The sequence below is a fragment of the Sebastes fasciatus genome, chromosome 3 (assembly GCF_043250625.1).
Source record: "Sebastes fasciatus isolate fSebFas1 chromosome 3, fSebFas1.pri, whole genome shotgun sequence".
Lineage (NCBI taxonomy): Eukaryota > Metazoa > Chordata > Actinopteri > Perciformes > Sebastidae > Sebastes > Sebastes fasciatus.
In genome coordinates this window covers 35,314,771-35,339,776 of record NC_133797.1, presented here as the reverse complement: position 1 = coordinate 35,339,776, position 25,006 = coordinate 35,314,771, and the positions used below count along the sequence as shown (strand labels likewise).

Below are 25,006 nucleotides of genomic sequence, written 5' to 3'. Positions count from 1 at the left end.
TAGAGGTATAAAAAAAACTCCACAGGTTTCCTCTAAGTCATTACATCATTCTACCCTATCCAAAATCCAACTCAATCACATGTACATTCATAAGATTGTGAAATGTGAATGTGACAAATTGCAAAATACACTTTTTTGGTTCTGAATGCAAAGACGACTAAATATATGTTATTCTCTAGAGCCAGAGACATTGTGGACAACAGTTTGCACATTACCACTCTGAATGGACTAAGTAGGTCTCTGAGTATTAATACCTCGGCATCTGGCTGGACCCAAAACTTACATTTAAATTTTACATTAACACACAATGGGATATTTGTACAGAAACAGAGCATTATTTCCTATGTTCTGTAGGAAGAAAATAGTTGATGCCACTTTCTTGTCTGTCTTGGATTATGGTGACGTTATCTACAGACACGCCTCTGCCTCCACTCTCAAACCATTAGATTCAGTTTATCACTCAACCCTATAGATTTATTACTAATGACAGTTATTCTACTCATCACTGCGTTTTGTATGAAAAGGTTGGGTGGGTGTCTCTAATAGTAAGACGTGATAGGCATTGGTTTTTATTTATTTATAAAGCCCTTAATGACAACTTGCCGTCATACATCACGTCCTTATTAAAATGGTGCTATAGTCATTACTCAACTCGTTCAAGTGATCGGCTAAAGCTTTAAGTTCCGCGTGCAAACACACAGAACAGCAGTTTTAAGATTTAATCTCTGTGTGCTAGCAGTTTTGTCACGGCAACATCAACACCGCAACAAAATCGTCTATCTTCAAAATCATCTATTTCCCAAAAGCAGAAGTGAAGATTAAAAGATCATGCAGAATATCTAATTAAAGACTCAACTTCACAAAACTTTGACAGTTTTAAGATTAAATCTCTGTGTGCTAGCAGTTTTGTCACGGCAACATCAACACCGCAACAAAATCTGCTCAATCTGAGGACGTCAGAGGAGATACAGCACAGTAAGTCAGTATAGAGGTAATGTGGCCTAGTGAGGGTGAACATGACAGATACTTAAATGTTGGAGCTCTCTAACAACAGAAATGAAGTTGGTTCGTCAACCTGTTGTTAAGATGAAAACATATTATCAACAATACTATCACTTTATGTAAAGAAACCTTGTGTAAAGAGACACATTGCACATTGAAACTAGTGGACAATATGCTGTTAATTGCAGAATGGACCATTTTAAATGTATAAGGCTGTAAGGACTTCTTTCTGATGTTTTAACAAACAACAAAATAATCCTTAATTCATTAGTCTCTATTTCTCTGCATCTCCTTCTCTGTGATAACTATATATTTTGATATGAGAAACCACATTTAATCAGACAAATAGTTAAGAGATAATGGCTTTTAGAGAAAATTGTGTTATTTAATTCTTTGAACATTACAGATAAAGAGGATACATCCTTCCAAGACCTTCAACAAAATAAATAACAAAAATGATAATTTATTTTGTGTAGAGTTTTCATAATTCATTTCTTTATGCCGATAAAACTTTATTCATATCCCGGCTGTTGTAATATTGTATAATGTAACACTGATTGTCTTTGTTACAATGCTGTAACCTCTTAACGTACACATATAGATTTGGCTTTAGAGCATTTAACATAATCACATAACGTCTGCGGCATGTTAGATCGTCCTGTTTAAATACACAATCAAGTTCTAACCTTCTCATAAAATGGATATGATTTATTCAACATGTGGTATTGAACACAAAACAGTCAGTACAGCAGTCAAAGATTAACAAAAGCTACAGTCTATGCATGAAAATCCTCTTGACACACACATGATGCAGTATATCGGTTACACTGCATGTTACTCAAAAACACAAAAGCCATTAAAGGATCTAAGGATGATCAATTACACGATTAAACACACTGAATGTAGGTGTTTAGATAGAATGAATGCTAGAATGTAAAAGAAAACAGAAAAACTAGAAAGGCCTGTATGTGTTTGTGTACATGCATACATGATGATGAGCCACTAACCCTGCAGCATATTGATTTACAGTCTGGTGGGTTTGGATGCAGAGTTATGGAGGCCCCACCTTTTCACAGATCCAGTGGATTTGCTTCTTACATGATTCATCAGTCCAGTTGTTTTCAGTTACATTGACCTTTATTTCTCCACAGTCTTCAGCACTGTTGGCGTGGTTGGGCTCCCCAGTGCGCCAGTAGCTGAAACCAAACAACAAATAATGTGTTTTTAACAGAAAGCACAACCGAAGCAGCATGTAGCCAAATTAAACCTCAACATTGTTATTATTACACTGTCTTGTCAATAGGGAGTGTGTCAATAGTTTTACATTTCTGGTGACCCAAGGTTTACACCAGCAGCAGTAGAAAGGCCAAATGCTGCAGCACACAGGGAAACATTAAAGCAGGAAGTCGGTAGAAATGGAGGAAATATGATTAAAAAAAGTTATTTTTATAAAAGGTAGTGATGTTATGTGATGTGCCGAGGCTTCTGAGCGTGTGTCGAGTAATCCAGGAAGTTTTCTGTGAAGCGCGTATCGAGGCTTGTATCGTTTTAGACAAATGACGTCATTGATGACGCCCGAAGCCGAAATACAGTTGAGAACTTATTATTCTTGAATAAAAACGAACAATGTCTCCCATCTATCATTTTCCTTTAGTTACACAAGCACATTCACTGCCCTGTGCCCGGTTAAACCACTGCCACATATCGGAATATGTGTACCTGTCTTACACTGTTTGACCGATAGGTGGTTTCGTGTGCATATGAAGCCCAGATGAAGCCTCGTGAAATGAACACTTTTGTGAACCAATTTGCTGGAGAGCTTCAGCGCTTCATGAAGCTTCATCTCGCCATCACTAATAAAACGGTCACTATATCCTGACAGTAGTGCATGAGACAGGTAATCTGAATAATAATCATGTGCCTCTGTGTCCTCCAGTGCTCCTAATGGCATCTGCAGACCGGAGGTAAACAACCAATCAGGGCCGAGCTGGAGCCTGCCGTCTATGAGCAGCTGTCAATCACTCGCAAACTCCGACCAAACGGTCAAACTAGGCAGCGCTGATGAAATATGAATCAATATTCTGTTACTGTAATGCCTATTTCTCAACTCAAATGTTTTCAGAATCATCTTGTAGTGTACTGTTTAGCTGTAAAATGAGAAGGTTTGTGACTCGGCAGCCATGTTGAGATCATGGATGTATTAAAAGAGCTGGATACAGCGTTGGAGGCGGGGCCCCGGTCACTCCTATGAGAGTTGCTCATTGGTGCATGTAGCCTAAATGGCTCGACTTCCGTCTGGAAAAGTACCCAGATCTTGGCGGAGTACCGTCCGAGATGATTGGCGGAGTAGCGTCCGCTCGGTCACCTGACTTGGTCACGGGATCCCAACGTCACGCCGTCGTCACGACTTACGCTCCAGCCTCGGTCTGGGTCTCACTCACATGAACGGAGGAACGGAAATAACTCTGGATTCAGCTATTAGTGCGTTTTACAACTTTAAAACTTTTGTTAACATTAAAATAACTATTTACTAATTTTAGATAACTATCAATTTACCATTTATAAATGATGGATATTATAAAGTGTTACCACTAATTTAAACAGAAAACATAATTAATGAACCTTGTGCCCAGCGCAGTCCCATCCACCCATTTCCATATCCCCTCTGTTTCACTGTCAGTCAGTCCGATCCATGTGTTCCGCTTGAATTGACTTCCAAAGTCCTTGTTCACAATAAGAGAAAGAAACAATAATAAACAAAACTTCATTGATTTGATTTCACACTTTTTCTCTCGTGTCTCTCACAGACAGATTTCACTTTCATACACACCTGCTCCTCTTTGCTGTTGATGATCATCAGGTCTGCACCTCTTTGTTGACAGAAATCTCTACTCTTTTGCCAGGACTTGACATATTGAGAAAAGTAATAGCAACTGTGCTTGAAATACACCCATCGTGGTTTGCAGTTAAAAGCTGTTGAGGATAACAAAACCGAAGAAAACAAATTCTCAGTAAAATAAATTGAAATAAAACATGTAAAAGGAGATAGAAAAACCTTTTTATGATGTTGCCGTATCTTTTAGTTTCCGTGTTACAGAGGTGCAGTTAGTTTCGTCCTCATACTCACACCAGGAGCTCAGCTTCCTCTTCAAATCTTCTCTCTCTTCAGTCAGGTTTTTGATACTGGCCTCAAGATCTGGCGTCTTCGCACCAGAACTGCCTGAAAGAGCAGAAAGATTCACTTTTGTCACTGTAGTTAACACCAAGGATCTTTTTTTATACCCAAATTAGCTTTTTTCTATTGTAGAGTTTTCAGTTGTGAAACAGTACATGTCCTCATATACTCAGAACATTTATCATCATCATTCATCAACAGTCATCTAGAACATCTCTCCCAATTCATTGTCTATGGAGCAGCTCCACACTTTATACCCTATGACATCACAAGTTTGAGTTTTAGATATCTAGTTTTTGGATTTAGGAGAGAGTTGTTCATGTTTACTAATATTTTTTGACTGTCTCAGATGAATTAATTAATTATAAAGTATGACTCAAAACTGTTTTTGCTTGATCTGAATATACTATAATATCAGCGTAATTCTTGTAATTATAATACTCTCCGATCATCTACCAGACCATGACTTTACACAAAAGCATTGCTGTTTTATCATTAATCCACTGATCTATATATATTTAGAAAGCACTCATGAGATATCATTATCATAGCTGATAATTGTGTTTAGTTTCAGTCTCTGGGTTTATAATACTGAGATGGTGAATTAAAATAAAAATCACAGGAGGAACAGGGTGAAGTAAGATCACTCACAGAGAGCGAGATGCAGGGAAATGTTGACAGCAGCTTGTAGGACACACAGGAGTCCGAAGCTCACAACAACCAGTCCGAAGAGTTTTTCCTCTGGATACAGAAAAACACACACACACACACACACACACACACACACACACACACGCACACACATCATTATATATTAACATTATATATTATTATTAGGCAGAACAACCAGGCATGACATTACGTTTTTTGAACTGTTTTTATTTCACTTCTCCTCCAAACTCAAACATAAGAACAAGATACAGAGAGTATGATGCTGTCAGACAACCTTAAAGTTACTCACTCTTAGATGAAGCGTCCGGCGTCATCTCAGCCTCCTCTTTAAAGACAAACCTCAAAATACTTGACCCAGCAAATTATGACAACCAGCTGCACTGATCTGTAAGCTGCTTCTTCTTCTCTGGTTCGGACAATCTGATTGTGATAGCGGCACTCTTTCTGCAACTTATTATCTCTCACACTTCTTCATTTTGCTATCTGTCCTGTACAATCAAGAAAGTTTCCTGTCTTGAGTGTGTGAAAATGTGTTTTTCACCATATCAGGAAAGCCAATCTGTACATACTTTTTTTTAGAGCCATTATAAAACAAATAGTTGTTGGTGTGAGACCACCAATCTCTGATGGAGGAATTAAATACAGCTAATATTGCTAAGCTAATTATTGTTTCACCCAAAACTCTACAATAAGTTATGAACACATTCACATGAAGTATGCGGGAGTCAGTCAAAGGCAACATAGCAGAAATGACTTGAACATAGTACACACACTCCTTCAGCTGCTCCTTCATATAAAAGTTAAGTCAGTTCAGCTCCCAGCTAGACATGAAGCGATAAATCACAGGTTCAGTTTCTTCAGAATTTTCTTTACTTCTGAAGAAAAGTTCTGTCTTCATTTCAGGGCTTTCTTCCAACTGGTCTCTTTCTTTAGTCAGCTCAAGGCCGGCTTAAGGCATAGGCCATATAGGCGTCTAGGGCGCCATCTTCTGGGGGTCACTGGTCACCCTCTAAAAATAAATAAATAAATAAATAAATTGAAATTGAAATTGAAAATGAAATTAAAATAAATAAATGCCAGTGGCCGCCCCTCCTCATTTTCTACATTGAGGTAACAAATTAACAAATAAATAAATAAATACATACACTTTTCACCCCTGTAACTCTCGTAGTGAAACTGACTAAACACTTTTAAGCCAACAATATCAGGGACGAATTGTTTTTTTATATCATAATAGATACACTTATTTATGAAAAAATTAAAATCTTGATTTTTGTCTTAAAAACATTGTGATATCTGAAGGGAGGGGACTCCAAATCCGAATTTCGCCTAGGGCACCAAAAGGGCTAGAGCCGGCCCTTAGTCAGGTTGTTGTAACTGGTCTCTTTCTTTAGTCAGGTTGTTGTAACTGGTCTGTAACTGGTCTGTAACTGGTCTCTTTGTTTAGTCAGGTTGTTGTAACTGGACCATCTCTTCATCTTCAACACCTGAAGGTTACATGTAATATTTTGCTTGTTTGTATTGTCGCTTCTCATAATACAACACACTGAAATTCAAAGAAGTGCTTAGTGTTACCACAAATACGTGTGTGTGTGTGTGATTTTAATGATGTTCAAAGGAGCAAAAGTCACTCTTTAAAATGCTGCCATCCAAAAGTATGGGCCCTATATTATATACCATTGACAACATATTAACTATCTATCTAAATAATGTTTATAGATGCTTTACAAAGTATTTATAAACCATTTAACAAGGCATTATAGATGTAATGTAGTGACTGTTGGTTGTTATTACAGCCCAGAACCAGTAGAGGGCTCCAGTGCCATACACCTGGCAGGATTACCCAGAGTGAGGTGCAGCGTGTATACAGCCCATGCAGCAGAGGCTGTACCCCCATGTTGGGCATGTTGTAATACTATTAAAGGGACTGTTTGTAACTTTTTACACGTATAAATCAATCCGGGTCGGTGACCCATGCGCGCTCACGTGTGGCTACGCTGTTCAGACAAGACTCCAACACAAACTACACGGAAGCACCAAAACCGCAAAGTTCTATCTAGTGAAGCTCGTCTTGCAAAACAGTGTTGGCTGCTGTCGGAGGACACGGGGGAGACCGTAGCTTTGGTCTCCAGGACCGGAGTCTCTGCTGTACTCTACTCCTCTGCTCCTTTGCCTGCCTGCCTTCACTCAGCTCGCTCCACCTCACGTGCATGCGCGCACACTACAAACTGCAGAAGAGTTAGTTTAGCTCTGAGAATATCTAGTGAATGTACAGTGGACGTTTGTGCAGAAATAAATGCTGCAGCTCCTCCAGACCAACAGAGGTTTCCCGTGTCTTGTGAAGTGACGGGGCTCCGCAGCGAGTTACGTTATCGTCTCCGACCAAAACTCCAGTGTCTCCCCTGTTCCCTCCGGCCGCGGTCGGGAGGCTGAAGCAGGAAAAGCCAACACTAGTATCAGCAGTGATTCATGGAGAGAGCTTCGTCTGGTCAGCTAACATTACTGCCATGCAGGTGAAATATAGAGTGATATTGTGATTTTAGCTGACGTGTGTCGCCTCACTGTATTGAGTGATGCTCGTTCATGTCTATGTAGGGCGAGCACAAGCGCGAGCCCGACGCTGACTTTCGTTGACTTAACGGCCACAGGTGTCGCTGTTAACAAGCATTTCTGATTCTTACAAACAGTCCCTTTAAGAGGGGAGGGATGTAATGAAGTAACTGTTGGTTTGTTATTACAGCCCAGAACCAGTAGAGGGCTCCAATTATCTATTTCCAAAAGAATTTCAGACCAGGTATCAGTATACACAACAGAAATAGTGGCAATCATTATTGCATTACAGTGGGTTGAAGAGGTCAGACCTGACAGAGTGGTGATATGCACAGATTCAAAAGCTGTTTTGGAAAGTATACAGTCAACAAAAGCTGGAAGGCAAGATCTAACCATTGAACTGTACTATAGCTTGCTAAGACTGTATAGAGGGGTTATAGATATATTATTCTGTTGGGTTCCAGCACATGAGGGGGTGAAAGGGAATGAGTTTGCAGATAAACTAGCAAAAAGTTTGCTGCAAAAAGACATAACAGTACCAGTTTTACTTGGGAAAGGAGAAGGAAAAGCGGTGATTAAAAGGAAAGGAGTGGAGATAGGGCAGAAAAGATGGGAGGAGGACCAGAAAGGAAGAAGATATTTCAGAATACAAAAGTCGGTCATAACAAAGAAATATAAAGAAAGGAACAGAAGGGAGAAAATCATCATAACAAGACTCAGACTGGATCACAAAGGTCTTAATGGCACTTTGGCTTTAATGGGGAAAAGGAAGAGTGATAAGTGTGGGGGATTGTGGTGTTAAAGAAAATGTGCAGCATATCCTAATTCATTGTAAAAAGTATGAGGCTGAAAGACAAAGACTACAGGACCAAGTCAGAGAGGAGGGACGGGATTGGGATTTGATGGGGATACTGGGAACAGAGGGTGAGGGGGTTGAAGGCACCAGGAAGGCATTATTAATGTTCTATTAATATTCTATTAATGTTCTATTAATGTTCTATTAATGTTCACTATTAATGTTCTATTAATGTTCTGTTAATGTTCTATTAATGTTCACTATTAATGTTCTATTAATGTTATTACTATTGTTCACTATTAATGTTCACTATTAATGTTCACTATTAATGTTCTATTAATGTTATTACTATTGTTCACTATTAATGTTCTATTAATGTTCTATTAATGTTATTATTAATGTTTTATTAATGTTCTATTAATGTTATTATTAATGTTCTATTAATGTTCACTATTAATGTACTATTAATGTTCTGTTAATGTTCTATTAATGTTCACTATTAATGTTCTATTAATGTTCTGTTAATGTTCTATTAATGTTCACTATTAATGTTCTATTAATGTTATTACTATTGTTCACTATTAATGTTCTATTAATGTTCTATTAATGTTCACTATTAATGTTCTATTAATGTTATTACTATTGTTCACTATTAATGTTCTATTAATGTTCTATTAATGTTATTATTAATGTTTTATTAATGTTCTATTAATGTTATTATTAATGTTCTATTAATGTTCACTATTAATGTACTATTAATGTTCTTAAGAGACACAGGATTGGTGGGTATAATTTAAGAGTAGCAGTAATGTGTAAAATGACATGATGTTACACACTCTTGTACAGTAGGTGGCGGTATGCACTTTAAAGTTGGTCATCCGCCAGAAACTGAGAGAAGAAGAAGAAGAAGAAGAAGAAGAAGAAGAGGGCTCCAGTGCCATACACCTGGCAGGATTACCCAGAGTGAGGTGCAGCGTGTATACAGCCCGTGCAGTAGAGGCTGTACTCCCATGTTGGGCATGTTGTAATACTATTAAGTTGTTCCTGCAATAAAACCAGCTCGACTGAAGATGAAGTCTCGCTATGTGGTAATTGATATCCCAAGATATCACAATAATCATCAGTTGCAACTGAACTAGCTACCGGATGACATAAGTTAGTGTTTTTAACTAATAATACCGGTTGGGATGATAAAACAAGAAGCTATTAAGAAATTAAATTAAATTATTATTAAGAAACTATTATCTGAAGTTACCGGCCAACTTGAAATCACCTCTGACGTGTTTCACCACAACTTCACCTTTAATGAGTTAACTCACTAGTAGCTGGCTAACGTTGCTACTTCGGTCTACCTCTTTTTTTTATCAGCTCAACTGATGATCAAGGCTGGAAACATTCACAACAACTTTATCTCATAGACTGAACCTCCACACTTTCACACTTTCAACTCCTTTCCACTCCGCCCTCTTTTCTTTAGAGGGGTAGGGGACAGGGGATGTTCGGGGGGAGATAAAAAGTCAACAATAGTTGTCACATAGAAGTGGTGTACACATCATCTGAAAGCTGGGAACCTGAAGATTAAGTTGAGATGAAGCTCAGCACTGTGTGTCAAGTTGTTGTAGTCATAAATAAGAAATAGAAGTTAATTAAAATGAATTGTGAAAGTGATGACAGAAGTATATGATGGTTATTCCCATGCTCTATTATGTCTCACAAATTGATGCAGCCATTTGTGGGTTTATACCAGATTTGGTGATAAATTTAACTATTTTTTATCACTCCAGAATTGATAAAAATGATCAGTAATCCCTCCAAAATACCACATTAAGACCCAAAGACCTCGAGGAACACCATAGAAAAAGTCATGCTGTGATTTGGTATCAAAAACTTTTGACATTTGGAGATTTCTGCAAGAATTGGTGATTAGATGGCGAGCACTTCTGTTCTGGAAACTGCTCAGAAACCCCCTTATTATCAATCTACCTAGGAAATCCTCTGAATGCTCTCGGTCTGTAGTTTGTGGCTTTAAAGTTGCATGAGGCTGTGATTATCCTAGAGGTCACCACAGGTCATTATATACAGTGAGGTCAAATTTCTAAAATGGTTTCAATACAATGAAATGGCTACTATGTGGATTTACATCATCACACAAGAATACAGTTGAGCTCATTGGAGCCACAAGAGTCTCAGCTTTACAGTCATACCCAATTTATGTAATTCAAAGACTGTTTAGGGACCCCAATATGCAGAAATATTCAAATACACAATTTTAGAATAGGTGAAAATAACACATTTATACTGCATTAAAAAAAACTGCATGTTTTGTTGCCCCAAGCTGATTATCATAAAGTGGGCATGTCTGTAAAGGGGAAACTCGTTGGTACCCATAGAACCCATGTTCATTCACATATCTTCAGGTCAGAGGTCAAGGGATTTTTTTGAAAATCGCCATGTCAGTTTTTCCTCGCCAAAATTTAGTGTAATTTTGTAGCATTATTTAGCAATCTTTCCGTCAAGCTAGTATGACACGGTTGGCACCAGTGGATTCTTTAGGTTCAGTTTTTTTCTAGTTTCATATGATACCAGCATCACTACCTTGAAAACTGAGCCCGCTACAACCCCTGAAAGACAGAATAGCAGCCGGGCCCGCCGGCGGGCCGTCAGAGTTTTAAGGGGTATTATAAAGTATTATAAAGTATTATAGTCCAACACCACCAGGATTAACAATACCTGCTAAACACCTTACAACCATCCTAATGATCATTTCGTCCATTGTGTGTACATATTTATCTGTATTTCACTTTGTCTTGCAGAAAATAATGTTGTCAAATTAAACCTAGTCAAGTCTGCCTTGAGAGAAACAGTGTACGTGAGGAACTGAACTGTGATCATGTGAACAGTTTCTCAAGAATAAACATCTATTTCCCAAAAGCAGAAGTGAAGATTAAAAGGTCATGCAGGATATCTAATTAAAGACTAAACTTCACAGAACTTTGACAGTTTTAAGATTATATCTCTGTGTGCTAGCAGTTTCCTCACGGCAACATCAACACCGCAACAAAACCTGCGCAATCTGAGGATGTCAGAGGAGATACAGCACAGTATGTCGGAATAGAGGTAATGTGGCCTAGTGAGGGTGAACATGACAGATACTTAAATGTTGGAGCTCTCTAACAACAGAAATGAAGTTGGTTCGTCAACCTGTTGTTTCGATGAAAACATATTATCAACAATATTATCACTTTATGTAAAGAAACCGTGTGTAAAGAGACACATTGCACATTGAAACCAGTGGACAATAAGCTGTTAATTGCAGAATGGACCATTTTAAATGTATAAGGCTGTAAGGACTTCTTTCTGATGTTTTAAAAAAACAACAAAATAATCCTTAATTCATTAGTCTCTATTTCTCTGCATCTCCTTCTCTGTGATAAGTATATATTTTGATATGAGAAACAACATTTAATCAGGGAAATAATTAAGAGATAATGGCTTTTAGACAAAATCGTGTTATTTATTTCTTTGAACATTACAGATAAAGAGAGTCTAATATCTTTTACACTGCATGTTACTCAAAAACACAAAAGCCATTAAAGGATCTAAGGATGATTAATTACACGATTAAACACACTGAATGTAGGTGTTTAGACAGAATGAATGCTAGAATGTAAAAGGAACCCGAAAAACTAGAAAGGCCTGTATGTGTTTGTGTACATGCATACATGATGATGAGCAACTAACCCTGCAGCATATTGATTTACAGTCTGGTGGGTTTGGATGCAGAGTTATGGAGGCCCCACCTTTTCACAGATCCAGTAGCTTTGCTTTTTACATGGTACATCGTTCCAGTTTCTTTCTTCTTCAAAGTCCCTTATTTCTCCACAGTCTTCATCTCTGCCTTCGAAGCTGTTGGGCTCCCCAGTGCGCCAGTAGCTGAAACCAAACAACAAATAATGTGTTTTTACCAGAAAACACAACCAGAGCATCATGTAGCCAAATTAAACCTCAATATTGTTATTATTACACTGTCTTGTCAATAGTGAGTGTGTCAGTAGTTTTACATTTCTGGTGACCCAAGGTTTACACCAGCAGCAGTAGAAAGGCCAAATGCTGCAGCACACAGGGAAACATTAAAGCAGGAAGTGGGTAGAAATGGAGGAAATATGATTAAAAAAAGTTATTTTTATAAAACGTAGTGATGTTATGTGATGTGCCGAGGCTTCGGAGCGTGTGTCGAGTAATCCAGGAAGTTTTCTTTGAAGTGCTTATCAAGACTTGTATCGTTTTAGACAAATGAGGTCATTGATGACGCCCGAAGCCGAAATACAGTTGAGAACTTATTATTCTTGAATAAAAACGAACAATGTCTCCCATCTATCATTTTCCTTTAGTTACACAAGCACATTCCTGCCCTGTGCCCGGTTAAACCACTGCCACATATCCGGAATATATGTACCTGTCTTACACTGTTTGACCGATAGGTGGTTTCGTGTGCATATGAAGCCCAGATGAAGCCTCGTGAAATGAACACTTTTGTGAACCAATTTGCTGGAGAGCTTCAGCGCTTCATGAAGCTTCATCTCACCATCACTAATAAAACGGTCACTATATCCTGACAGTAGTGCATGAGACAGGTAATCTGAAAAAAGAAATCATGTGCCTCTGTGTCCTCCAGTGCTCCTAATGGCATCTGCAGACCGGAGGAAAACAACCAATCAGAGCCGAGCTGGAGCCTTGCCGTCTCTGAGCAGCTGTCAATCACTCGCTAACTCTGATCAAACGATCAAACTAGGCAGCGCTGATCAAATATGAATCAATATTCTGTTACTGTAATGCCTATTTCTGCCTCAAATGTTTGAAACATCTTGTAGTGTACTGTTTAGCTGTAAAATGAAAAAGTTTGTGTCCCGGCAGCCATGTTGAGATCAGTTGAGGAAATACCAAGCACCGCCCACCAGCCGGAGCAAACTTTCTCCGCGTCGGGATGCGACATCGCCCTGTTGGGGATTCTTTCACAACAATGACCAGCTCGCTGTACATTATCCCTTACTTGTTGCACACATTATAACATTCTATGTACTATATTAAGTATCTGTTAGTGATTACCAAATGATTTGTAAACCTTTAAGATTCTTTTTGTAAAACTTCTATAAACAAAGTTAGATGCACCAGAAACCAATTATTAACCATCGACAACATATTAACTATCTATCTAAATAATGTTTATAAATACTTTACAAAGTATTTATTAACGATTTAACAAGGTATTATAATCATCAGTTGCAACTTTATAATAGCCATCCAAACAATGTTTATAGACCTTTTACAAAACGTTTATTTTTTTAAAGTTTACAAATAATATGTTAATCATCAACAAATATTTAATATAGTATATCAAATGTTATGTGTGCAACAATAAACTGTTTAAAATAACATAGTGTTATTATTAATTAGTAAAACATATTAATTATCATTTCATTGTTCGTTAACATTAAAATGAATATTAACTAATTTTAATTGACTATCAATTCACCATTTATAAATGATCGATGTTATAAAGTGTTACCACTAATTTAAACAAAAAACATAATTAATGAACCTTGTGCCCAGTGCAGTCCCATCCACCCATTTCCATATCCCCTCTGTCTCTCTGTCAGTCAGTCCGATCCATGTGTCCCGCTTGAATTGTCTTCCAAAGTCCTTGTTTACAATAAGAGAAAGAAACAATAATAAACAAAACTTGATTGATTTGATTTCACACTTTTTCTCTCGTGTCTCTCACAGACAGATTTCACTTTCATACACACCTGCTCCTCTTTGCTGTTGATGATCATCAGGTCTGCACCTCTTTGCTGACAGTCTTCTCTACTCTCTTGCCAGGACTTGACAGTGGAAGAAAAGTAATATAAACTGTGGCTGAAGTACACCCATCCTAGTTGGGAGTTATTAGCTGTTGAGGATAACAAAACCGGAGGAAAAAAACTCTCAGTAAAAGAAATTGAAATAAAACATGTAAAAGGAGATAGAAAAACCTTTTTATGATGTTGCCGTATCTTTTAGTTTCCGTGTCACAGAGGTGCAGTCAGTTTAGTCCTTATACTCACCAAAGAAGCTCAGCTTCCTCTTCAAATCTTCTCCCTCTTCAGTCAGGTTTTGGATAATGACCTCAAAATCTGGCGTCTTCGCAGAAGAACTGTCTGAAAGAGCAGAAAGATTCACTTTTATTAGTGTCGTTTTTTTATACCCAAATGAGCTTTTTTCTATTGTAGTTTTCAGTTGTGAAACAGTAAATGTCCTCATATACTCAGAACATTCATCATCATTGTAAAATAGGCGTTGGTGTAATGGATACCAAACTTGTGACCTTAGTGATGCTGAGTGAATGAACCCTTAGATGATGGTTCTATGAATGTCATTTACAATCTCCACAGGTTGTCCGGTAAGAACATGAATATGATGATGATGTATCAATTAGTCCAGGTCACACACACTCTCTTTGAGATACCACTCATTTATTGATTGAAGATGGTTTTTTAAATCCTTTTGTGAATAGTGTGGATAGTGAGGATAGTGGTTACTAAATACAGAAAATAAAATAGAAAACATGAGCAGGTATTAGTAACATGAAGTAATAATAAACAAACAGTATTGTATGTAATTAAATGTAAGCTAAACAGTTTAAAACAGGAATAAAAGGAAGAGAACGCAGCCTTCTGAACTTTAAGGGAGCGTCAACAAATAGCAGACTCAGGCTCTCAGGCAGTACAATGAGCAGAGTGCACACAGAGGGTGATATGAGTAATTGTGCGACGGTCCCTTAATGACGGCCGCGTATGCCCGTTCACTGCGCTGTTCTAACTTAAATGATGTTGACACAAAAACACACAACTTATCATTCAAACTCTTATAGACAAACGAGTATGAGTATTATAACATGATACAGGTGACTTTAGAATTATTATAACGATGCAGTTACTAAACAATAGACAACTATAACAAATACTCACTTTCTCATGGACGCACAGGAAAGACCATATCAATAATAAATAGAAAAGAGTTGCAGAAAGGTGCAACACTGATACTGAGCTGAGTTGGAGGAAAATGAGGCTTGCGATCTGCGCAGAAGGTGATTGGAATAACAGCACTCTCTGATCATGTGAAGACCATGCGCCAAGCCACAGACTATTGGTCCGTGCATGTGATCAATGCATGGGCTGGTGAGGGGATGCTTTTGGTTAAACTGCTGCACCTTCTGAACAATCATCATTCATCAATAATCATCTAGAACATCTCTCCCAATTCATTGTCTATGGAGCAGCTCTACACTTTATACCCTATGACATCACAAGTTTGAATTTTAGATCTCTAGTTTTTGGATTTAGGAGAGAGTTGTTCATGTTTACTAATATTTTTTGACTGTCTCAGATGAATTAATTAATTATAAAGTATGACTCAAAACAGTTTTTGCTTGATCTGAATATTCTATAATATCAGCGTAATTCTTGTAATTATAATAATCTCAGACTATCTACCAGACCATGACTTTACACAAAAGCATTGCTGTTTTATCATTAATCCACTGATCTATATATATTTAGAAAGCACTCATGAGATATCATTATCATAGCTGGTAATTGTGTTTAGTTTCAGTCTCTGGGTTTATAATACTGAGATGGTGAATTAAAATAAAAGTCACAGGAGGAACAGGGTGAAGTAAGATCACTCACAGAGAGCGAGACGCAGGGAAATGTTGAGAGCAGCTTGTAGGACACACAGGAGTCCGAAGCTCACAACAACCAGTCCGAAGAGTTTTTCCTCTAGATGCAGAAAGAAACACACAAACACACACACACACACACACACACACACACACACACACACACACACACACACACACACACACACACACACACATCATTATATATTAACATTATATATTATTATTAGGCAGAACAGACAGGCATGATATTACGTTCTTTGAACTGTTTTTATTTCACTTCTCCTCCAAACTCAAACATAAGAACAAGATACAGAGAGTATGATGCTGTCAGACAACCTTAAAGTTACTCACTCTTGGATGAAGCGTCCGGCGTCATCTCAGCCTCCTCTTTAAAGACAAACCTCAAAATACTTGACCAGCAAATTATGACAACCAGCTGCACTGATCTGTAAGCTGCTTCTTCTTCTCTGGTTCTGACAATCTGAATGCGACAGCAGAACTCTTTCCGCAACTTATTATCCCTCACACTTCTTCATTTTGCCATTAGTCTTGCACACTCAAGACAGTTTCCTGTCAAATAGTTGCTGGTGTGAGACCAACAATCTCTGATGGAGGAATTAAATACAGCTAATATTGCTAAGCTAATTATTGTTTCACCCAAAACTCTACAATAAGTTATGAACACATTCACATGAAGTATGCCGGAGTCATTCAAATGCAACATAGCAGAAATGACTTGAACATAGTACACACACTCCTTCAGCTGCTCCTTCATATAAAAGTTAAGTCAGTTCAGCTCCAAGCTAGACATGAAGCGATAAAGCACAGGATCAGTTTCTTCAGAAATGTCTTTACTTCTGAAGAAAAGTTCTGTCTTCATTTCAGGGCTTTCTTCAAACTGGTGTCTTTCTTTAGTCAGATCAAGGCCGGCTTAAGGCATAGGCCATATAGGCGTCTAGGGCGCCATCTTCTGGGGGGCACTGGTCACCCTCTAAAAAAATAATAATAAAAATAAAAATAAAAAGGTTTAGTCAGGTTGTTGTAACTGGTCTCTTTCTTTAATCAGGTTGTTGTAACTGGTCTCTTTCTTTAATCAGGTTGTTGTAACTGGTCTCTTTCTTTAGTCAGGTTGTGTGACTGGACCATCTCTTCATCTTCAACACCTGAAGGTTACATGTATTGTTTTGATTGTTTGTATTGTCACTTCTCATAATGCAACACACTGAAATTCAAAGGGGTGCTTAGTGTTACCACAAGTAGGGGTGTGTGTGTGTGTGTGATTTTAATGATTTTCAAAACAGCAAAAGTCACCCTTTAAAATGCTGCCATCCAAAAGTATGGGCCCTATGTATCATTTTTTCATGAACTGTCGGTATTAATAGTCCCTTGCTGTTTGACTCTCTCTACATTATTGTTTTTCACACAAGTCTTTTTAGCTTTAGTATTCCTTTAATATATATAGTCGTTTGTGTGTTTAAAAAATGAAGTGTGTTTATTACCTGAGAGAGCAGGTCGAGTTCTGTTTGTCTCCACCGACACATTTTCGTAAATATCCTTTGAACTTTTGGTCTCCCTTTTCCTGTGGCTGGGATTAGCTGATGGTCTCTCTACATTAACATAGATATCCAGTTCATCCATGATGTTCAGCTGAACCGACGGTGCCGTTTGGTCCTGTGGTGCCTGAAGCCATCAAAGTCTGCAGTGTGTGCTCTTGAAATTCATCGAGTACAGAGTAACTCTAACTTCTAAAAGAGGCAGTTACTTTCTATTTACGCGTGTGTTTCTCACATCATCAGGAAACTGACGGTGGTGTGAAATAGTTTAGCTATTTCACCTTTACCTATTTGGCCTATTAGTTGCAGCTGCATGACGGTGCTTTCCATTTTGGTTGTGCAAAGTCTCTTGAATGTCACACTTAAAACATCTACGTATCTATATGTCTGTCTGTAGAGTGACAGATCCGAAGCTCAGTATTCATAGCTGCAGCACTGAACTCATTAATTTTTTTAATTTTTTTTTGCCTTGTCGAAGTCCCGCCTTTTCTTCCGTAACATTGTGATGTCACCAAGTAAGACATTTGCATAATACCTGCCTAGCTGCTAGTTTGGCACACCCTCAAACAAAGCTAGCTAGTTAAACATGTTCTAGTACAGACCCCAAAATACAAGTTTGCACCGGAAAATAAGCATAATAGTTCCTCTTTAAAGGGGCCTTGCCGAGTTTTCTTGGTAGTAAACAAAAGTTATGTTTACATTTACACATACTGAGAGTATCATTGAGATTTAACAAATATGTTGAGTACATTTCCTTCAAGAGTTTGAAACCTGCATTCATGTTTATTAGCAATCAGCCTTCTTCTCTGCATTTGTTGGCGCATTGCTGTGATTCTGTATCTGTGCCTATGTGCGTCCTTGTGTATGTCATGTCATATGAGAATGGCTCTGTAGCGCTACTAGAGGTATAAAAAAAAACTCCACAGGTTTCCTCTAAGTCATTACATCATTCTACCCTATCCAAAATCCAACTCAATCACATGTACATTCATAAGATTGTGAAATGTGAATGTGACAAATTGCAAAATACACTTTTTTGGTTCTGAATGCAAAGACGACTAAATATATGTTATTCTCTAGAGCCAGAGACATTGTGGACAACAGTTTGCACATTACCACTCTGAATGGACTAAGTAGGTCTCTGAGTATTAATACCTCGGCATCTGGCTGGACCCAAAACTTACATTTAAATTTTACATTAACACACAATGGGATATTTGTACAGAAACAGAGCTTTATTTCCTATGTTCTGTAGGAAGAAAATAGTTGATGCCACTTTCTTGTCTGTCTTGGATTATGGTGACGTTATCTACAGACACGCCTCTGCCTCCACTCTCAAACCATTAGATTGAGTTTATCACTCAACCCTATAGATTTATTACTAATGACAGTTATTCTACTCATCACTGCGTTTTGTATGAAAAGGTTGGGTGGGCGTCTCTAGCAGTAAGACGTGATAGGCATTGGTTTTTATTTATTTATAAAGCCCTTAATGACAACTTGCCGTCATACATCACGTCCTTATTAAAATGGTGCTATAGTCATTACTCAACTCGTTCAAGTGATCGGCTAAAGCTTTAAGTTCCGCGTGCAAACACACAGAACAGCAGTTTTAAGATTTAATCTCTGTGTGCTAGCAGTTTTGTCACGGCAACATCAACACCGCAACAAAATCGTCTATCTTCAAAATCATCTATTTCCCAAAAGCAGAAGTGAAGATTAAAAGATCATGCAGAATATCTAATTAAAGACTCAACTTCACAAAACTTTGACAGTTTTAAGATTAAATCTCTGTGTGCTAGCAGTTTTGTCACGGCAACATCAACACCGCAACAAAATCTGCTCAATCTGAGGACGTCAGAGGAGATACAGCACAGTAAGTCAGTATAGAGGTAATGTGGCCTAGTGAGGGTGAACATGACAGATACTTAAATGTTGGAGCTCTCTAACAACAGAAATGAAGTTGGTTCGTCAACCTGTTGTTAAGATGAAAACATATTATCAACAATACTATCACTTTATGTAAAGAAACCTTGTGTAAAGAGACACATTGCACATTGAAACTAGTGGACAATATGCTGTTAATTGCAGAATGGACCATTTTAAATGTATAAGGCTGTAAGGACTTCTTTCTGATGTTTTAACAAACAACAAAATAATCCTTAATTCATTAGTCTCTATTTCTCTGCATCTCCTTCTCTGTGATAACTATATATTTTGATATGAGAAACCACATTTAATCAGACAAATAGTTAAGAGATAATGGCTTTTAGAGAAAATTGTGTTATTTAATTCTTTGAACATTACAGATAAAGAGGATACATCCTTCCAAGACCTTCAACAAAATAAATAACAAAAATGATAATTTATTTTGTGTAGAGTTTTCATAATTCATTTCTTTATGCCTATAAAACTTTATTCATATCCCGGCTGTTGTAATATTGTATAATGTAACACTGATTGTCTTTGTTACAATGCTGTAACCTCTTAACGTACACATATAGATTTGGCTTTAGAGCATTTAACATAATCACATAACGTCTGCGGCATGTTAGATCGTCCTGTTTAAATACACAATCAAGTTCTAACCTTCTCATAAAATGGATATGATTTATTCAACATGTGGTATTGAACACAAAACAGTCAGTACAGCAGTCAAAGATTAACAAAAGCTACAGTCTATGCATGAAAATCCTCTTGACACACACATGATGCAGTATATCGGTTACACTGCATGTTACTCAAAAACACAAAAGCCATTAAAGGATCTAAGGATGATCAATTACATGATTAAACACACTGAATGTAGGTGTTTAGATAGAATGAATGCTAGAATGTAAAAGAAAACAGAAAAACTAGAAAGGCCTGTATGTGTTTGTGTACATGCATACATGATGATGAGCCACTAACCCTGCAGCATATTGATTTACAGTCTGGTGGGTTTGGATGCAGAGTTATGGAGGCCCCACCTTTTCACAGATCCAGTGGATTTGCTTCTTACATGATTCATCAGTCCAGTTGTTTTCAGTTACATTGACCTTTATTTCTCCACAGTCTTCAGCACTGTTGGCGTGGTTGGGCTCCCCAGTGCGCCAGTAGCTGAAACCAAACAACAAATAATGTGTTTTTAACAGAAAGCACAACCGAAGCAGCATGTAGCCAAATTAAACCTCAATATTGTTATTATTACACTGTCTTGTCAATAGGGAGTGTGTCAATAGTTTTACATTTCTGGTGACCCAAGGTTTACACCAGCAGCAGTAGAAAGGCCAAATGCTGCAGCACACAGGGAAACATTAAAGCAGGAAGTCGGTAGAAATGGAGGAAATATGATTAAAAAAAGTTATTTTTATAAAAGGTAGTGATGTTATGTGATGTGCCGAGGCTTCTGAGCGTGTGTCGAGTAATCCAGGAAGTTTTCTGTGAAGCGCGTATCGAGGCTTGTATCGTTTTAGACAAATGACGTCATTGATGATGCCCGAAGCCGAAATACAGTTGAGAACTTATTATTCTTGAATAAAAACGAACAATGTCTCCCATCTATCATTTTCCTTTAGTTACACAAGCACATTCACTGCCCTGTCCCCGGTTAAACCACTGCCACATATCGGAATATGTGTACCTGTCTTACACTGTTTGACCGATAGGTGGTTTCGTGTGCATATGAAGCCCAGATGAAGCCTCGTGAAATGAAAACTTTTGTGAACCAATTTGCTGGAGAGCTTCAGCGCTTCATGAAGCTTCATCTCGCCATCACTAATAAAACGGTCACTATATCCTGACAGTAGCAGTGACAGTAGTGCATTACCTGCATGAGACAGGTAATCTGAATAATAATCATGTGCCTCTGTGTCCTCCAGTGCTCCTAATGGCATCTGCAGACCGGAGGTAAACAACCAATCAGGGCCGAGCTGGAGCCTGCCGTCTATGAGCAGCTGTCAATCACTCGCAAACAGTTTTCCGACCAAACGGTCAAACTAGGCAGCGCTGATGAAATATGAATCAATATTCTGTTACTGTAATGCCTATTTCTCAACTCAAATGTTTTCAGAATCATCTTGTAGTGTACTGTTTAGCTGTAAAATGAGAAGGTTTGTGACTCGGCAGCCATGTTGAGATCATGGATGTATTAAAAGAGCTGGATACAGCGTTGGAGGCGGGGCCCCGGTCACTCCTATGAGAGTTGCTCATTGGTGCATGTAGCCTAAATGGCTCGACTTCCGTCTGGAAAAGTACCCAGATCTTGGCGGAGTACCGTCCGAGATGATTGGCGGAGTAGCGTCCGCTCGGTCACCTGACTTGGTCACGGGATCCCAACGTCACGCCGTCGTCACGACTTACGCTCCAGCCTCGGTCTGGGTCTCACTCACATGAACGGAGGAACGGAAATAACTCTGGATTCAGCTATTAGTGCGTTTTACAACTTTAAAACTTTTGTTAACATTAAAATAACTATTTACTAATTTTAGATAACTATCAATTTACCATTTATAAATGATGGATATTATAAAGTGTTACCACTAATTTAAACAGAAAACATAATTAATGAACCTTGTGCCCAGCGCAGTCCCATCCACCCATTTCCATATCCCCTCTGTTTCACTGTCAGTCAGTCCGATCCATGTGTTCCGCTTGTATTGACTTCCAAAGTCCTTGTTCACAATAAGAGAAAGAAACAATAATAAACAAAACTTCATTGATTTGATTTCACACTTTTTCTCTCGTGTCTCTCACAGACAGATTTCACTTTCATACACACCTGCTCCTCTTTGCTGTTGATGATCATCAGGTCTGCACCTTTTTGCTGACAGTAATCTCTACTCTTTTGCCAGGACTTGACATATTGAGAAAAGTAATAGCAACTGTGCTTGAAATACACCCATCGTGGTTTGCAGTTAAAAGCTGTTGAGGATAACAAAACCGAAGAAAACAAATTCTCAGTAAAATAAATTGAAATAAAACATGTAAAAGGAGATAGAAAAACCTTTTTATGATGTTGCCGTATCTTTTAGTTTCCGTGTTACAGAGGTGCAGTTAGTTTCGTCCTCATACTCACACCAGGAGCTCAGCTTCCTCTTCAAATCTTCTCTCTCTTCAGTCAGGTTTTTGATACTGGCCTCAAGATCTGGCGTCTTCGCACCAGAACTGCCTGAAAGAGCAGAAAGATTCACTTTTGTCACTGTAGTTAACACCAAGGATCTTTTTTTATACCCAAATTAGCTTTTTTCTATTGTAGAGTTTTCAGTTGTGAAACAGTACATGTCCTCATATACTCAGAACATTTATCATCATCATTCATCAACAGTCATCTAGAACATCTCTCCCAATTCATTGTCTATGGAGCAGCTCCACACTCTATACCCTATGACATCACAAGTTTGAGTTTTAGATATCTAGTTTTTGGATTTAGGAGAGAGTTGTTCATGTTTACTAATATTTTTTGACTGTCTCAGATGAATTAATTAATTATAAAGTATGACTCAAAACTGTTTTTGCTTGATCTGAATATACTATAATATCAGCGTAATTCTTGTAATTATAATACTCTCCGATCATCTACCAGACCATGACTTTACACAAAAGCATTGCTGTTTTATCATTAATCCACTGATCTATATATATTTAGAAAGCACTCATGAGATATCATTATCATAGCTGGTAATTGTGTTTAGTTTCAGTCTCTGGGTTTATAATACTGAGATGGTGAATTAAAATAAAAATCACAGGAGGAACAGGGTGAAGTAAGATCACTCACAGAGAGCGAGATGCAGGGAAATGTTGACAGCAGCTTGTAGGACACACAGGAGTCCGAAGCTCACAACAACCAGTCCGAAGAGTTTTTCCTCTGGATACAGAAAAACACACACACACACACACACACACACACACACACACACACACGCACACACATCATTATATATTAACATTATATATTATTATTAGGCAGAACAACCAGGCATGACATTACGTTTTTTGAACTGTTTTTATTTCACTTCTCCTCCAAACTCAAACATAAGAACAAGATACAGAGAGTATGATGCTGTCAGACAACCTTAAAGTTACTCACTCTTGGATGAAGCGTCCGGCGTCATCTCAGCCTCCTCTTTAAAGACAAACCTCAAAATACTTGACCCAGCAAATTATGACAACCAGCTGCACTGATCTGTACGCTGCTTCTTCTTCTCTGGTTCGGACAATCTGATTGTGATAGCGGCACTCTTTCTGCAACTTATTATCTCTCACACTTCTTCATTTTGCTATCTGTCCTGTACAATCAAGAAAGTTTCCTGTCTTGAGTGTGTGAAAATGTGTTTTTCACCATATCAGGAAAGCCAATCTGTACATACTTTTTTTTAGAGCCATTATAAAACAAATAGTTGTTGGTGTGAGACCACCAATCTCTGATGGAGGAATTAAATACAGCTAATATTGCTAAGCTAATTATTGTTTCACCCAAAACTCTACAATAAGTTATGAACACATTCACATGAAGTATGCGGGAGTCAGTCAAAGGCAACATAGCAGAAATGACTTGAACATAGTACACACACTCCTTCAGCTGCTCCTTCATATAAAAGTTAAGTCAGTTCAGCTCCCAGCTAGACATGAAGCGATAAATCACAGGTTCAGTTTCTTCAGAATTTTCTTTACTTCTGAAGAAAAGTTCTGTCTTCATTTCAGGGCTTTCTTCCAACTGGTCTCTTTCTTTAGTCAGCTCAAGGCCGGCTTAAGGCATAGGCCATATAGGCGTCTAGGGCGCCATCTTCTGGGGGTCACTGGTCACCCTCTAAAAATAAATAAATAAATAAATAAATTGAAATTGAAATTGAAAATGAAATTAAAATAAATAAATGCCAGTGGCCGCCCCTCCTCATTTTCTACATTGAGGTAACAAATTAACAAATAAATAAATAAATACATACACTTTTCACCCCTGTAACTCTCGTAGTGAAACTGACTAAACACTTTTAAGCCAACAATATCAGGGACGAATTGTTTTTTTATATCATAATAGATACACTTATTTATGAAAAAATTAAAATCTTGATTTTTGTCTTAAAAACATTGTGATATCTGAAGGGAGGGGACTCCAAATCCGAATTTCGCCTAGGGCACCAAAAGGGCTAGAGCCGGCCCTTAGTCAGGTTGTTGTAACTGGTCTCTTTCTTTAGTCAGGTTGTTGTAACTGGTCTGTAACTGGTCTGTAACTGGTCTCTTTGTTTAGTCAGGTTGTTGTAACTGGACCATCTCTTCATCTTCAACACCTGAAGGTTACATGTAATATTTTGCTTGTTTGTATTGTCGCTTCTCATAATACAACACACTGAAATTCAAAGAAGTGCTTAGTGTTACCACAAATACGTGTGTGTGTGTGTGATTTTAATGATGTTCAAAGGAGCAAAAGTCACTCTTTAAAATGCTGCCATCCAAAAGTATGGGCCCTATATTATATACCATTGACAACATATTAACTATCTATCTAAATAATGTTTATAGATGCTTTACAAAGTATTTATAAACCATTTAACAAGGCATTA

General features: G+C 37.9%; 1 protein-coding gene across 2 annotated transcripts; it reads right to left on the bottom strand.

Annotated features, from left to right (window-relative positions):
• Nucleotides 1-1,530: 1,530 nt before the first annotated feature.
• LOC141764917 (C-type lectin domain family 4 member E-like) lies at nt 1,531-24,346 on the bottom strand. Of its 2 annotated transcripts, none has more exons than XM_074630609.1 (6): nt 23,536-24,346; nt 23,224-23,313; nt 14,300-14,392; nt 14,003-14,145; nt 3,625-3,725; nt 1,531-2,198 (listed from the first exon to the last, which is right to left on the bottom strand). In XM_074630609.1, exons 1-6 carry the CDS (start codon nt 23,558-23,560, stop codon nt 2,054-2,056), a joined length of 597 nt encoding a protein of 198 aa, XP_074486710.1. In that variant the 5' UTR covers nt 23,561-24,346; the 3' UTR covers nt 1,531-2,053. The 2 variants fall into 2 exon arrangements, with proteins under 2 accessions (XP_074486710.1, XP_074486708.1); XM_074630607.1 differs by lacking the exons at nt 1,531-2,198; nt 3,625-3,725 and adding exons at nt 10,943-12,128; nt 13,795-13,895.
• Nucleotides 24,347-25,006: the final 660 nt, after the last annotated feature.

Bases quoted from the DNA above. Each gene is read 5' to 3' on its own strand.
- LOC141764917 (XM_074630607.1), bottom strand. From the start codon at position 23,560: ATGACGCCGGACGCTTCATCCAAGA. The intron at 14,393-23,223 runs GTGAGTGATCTT...CTGCTCTTTCAG, and splicing joins TTCCCTGCATCTCGCTCTCT to ACAGTTCTTCTGCGAAGACG. The intron at 13,896-14,002 runs GTGTGTATGAAA...ATTGTAAACAAG, and splicing joins TCAACAGCAAAGAGGAGCAG to GACTTTGGAAGACAATTCAA.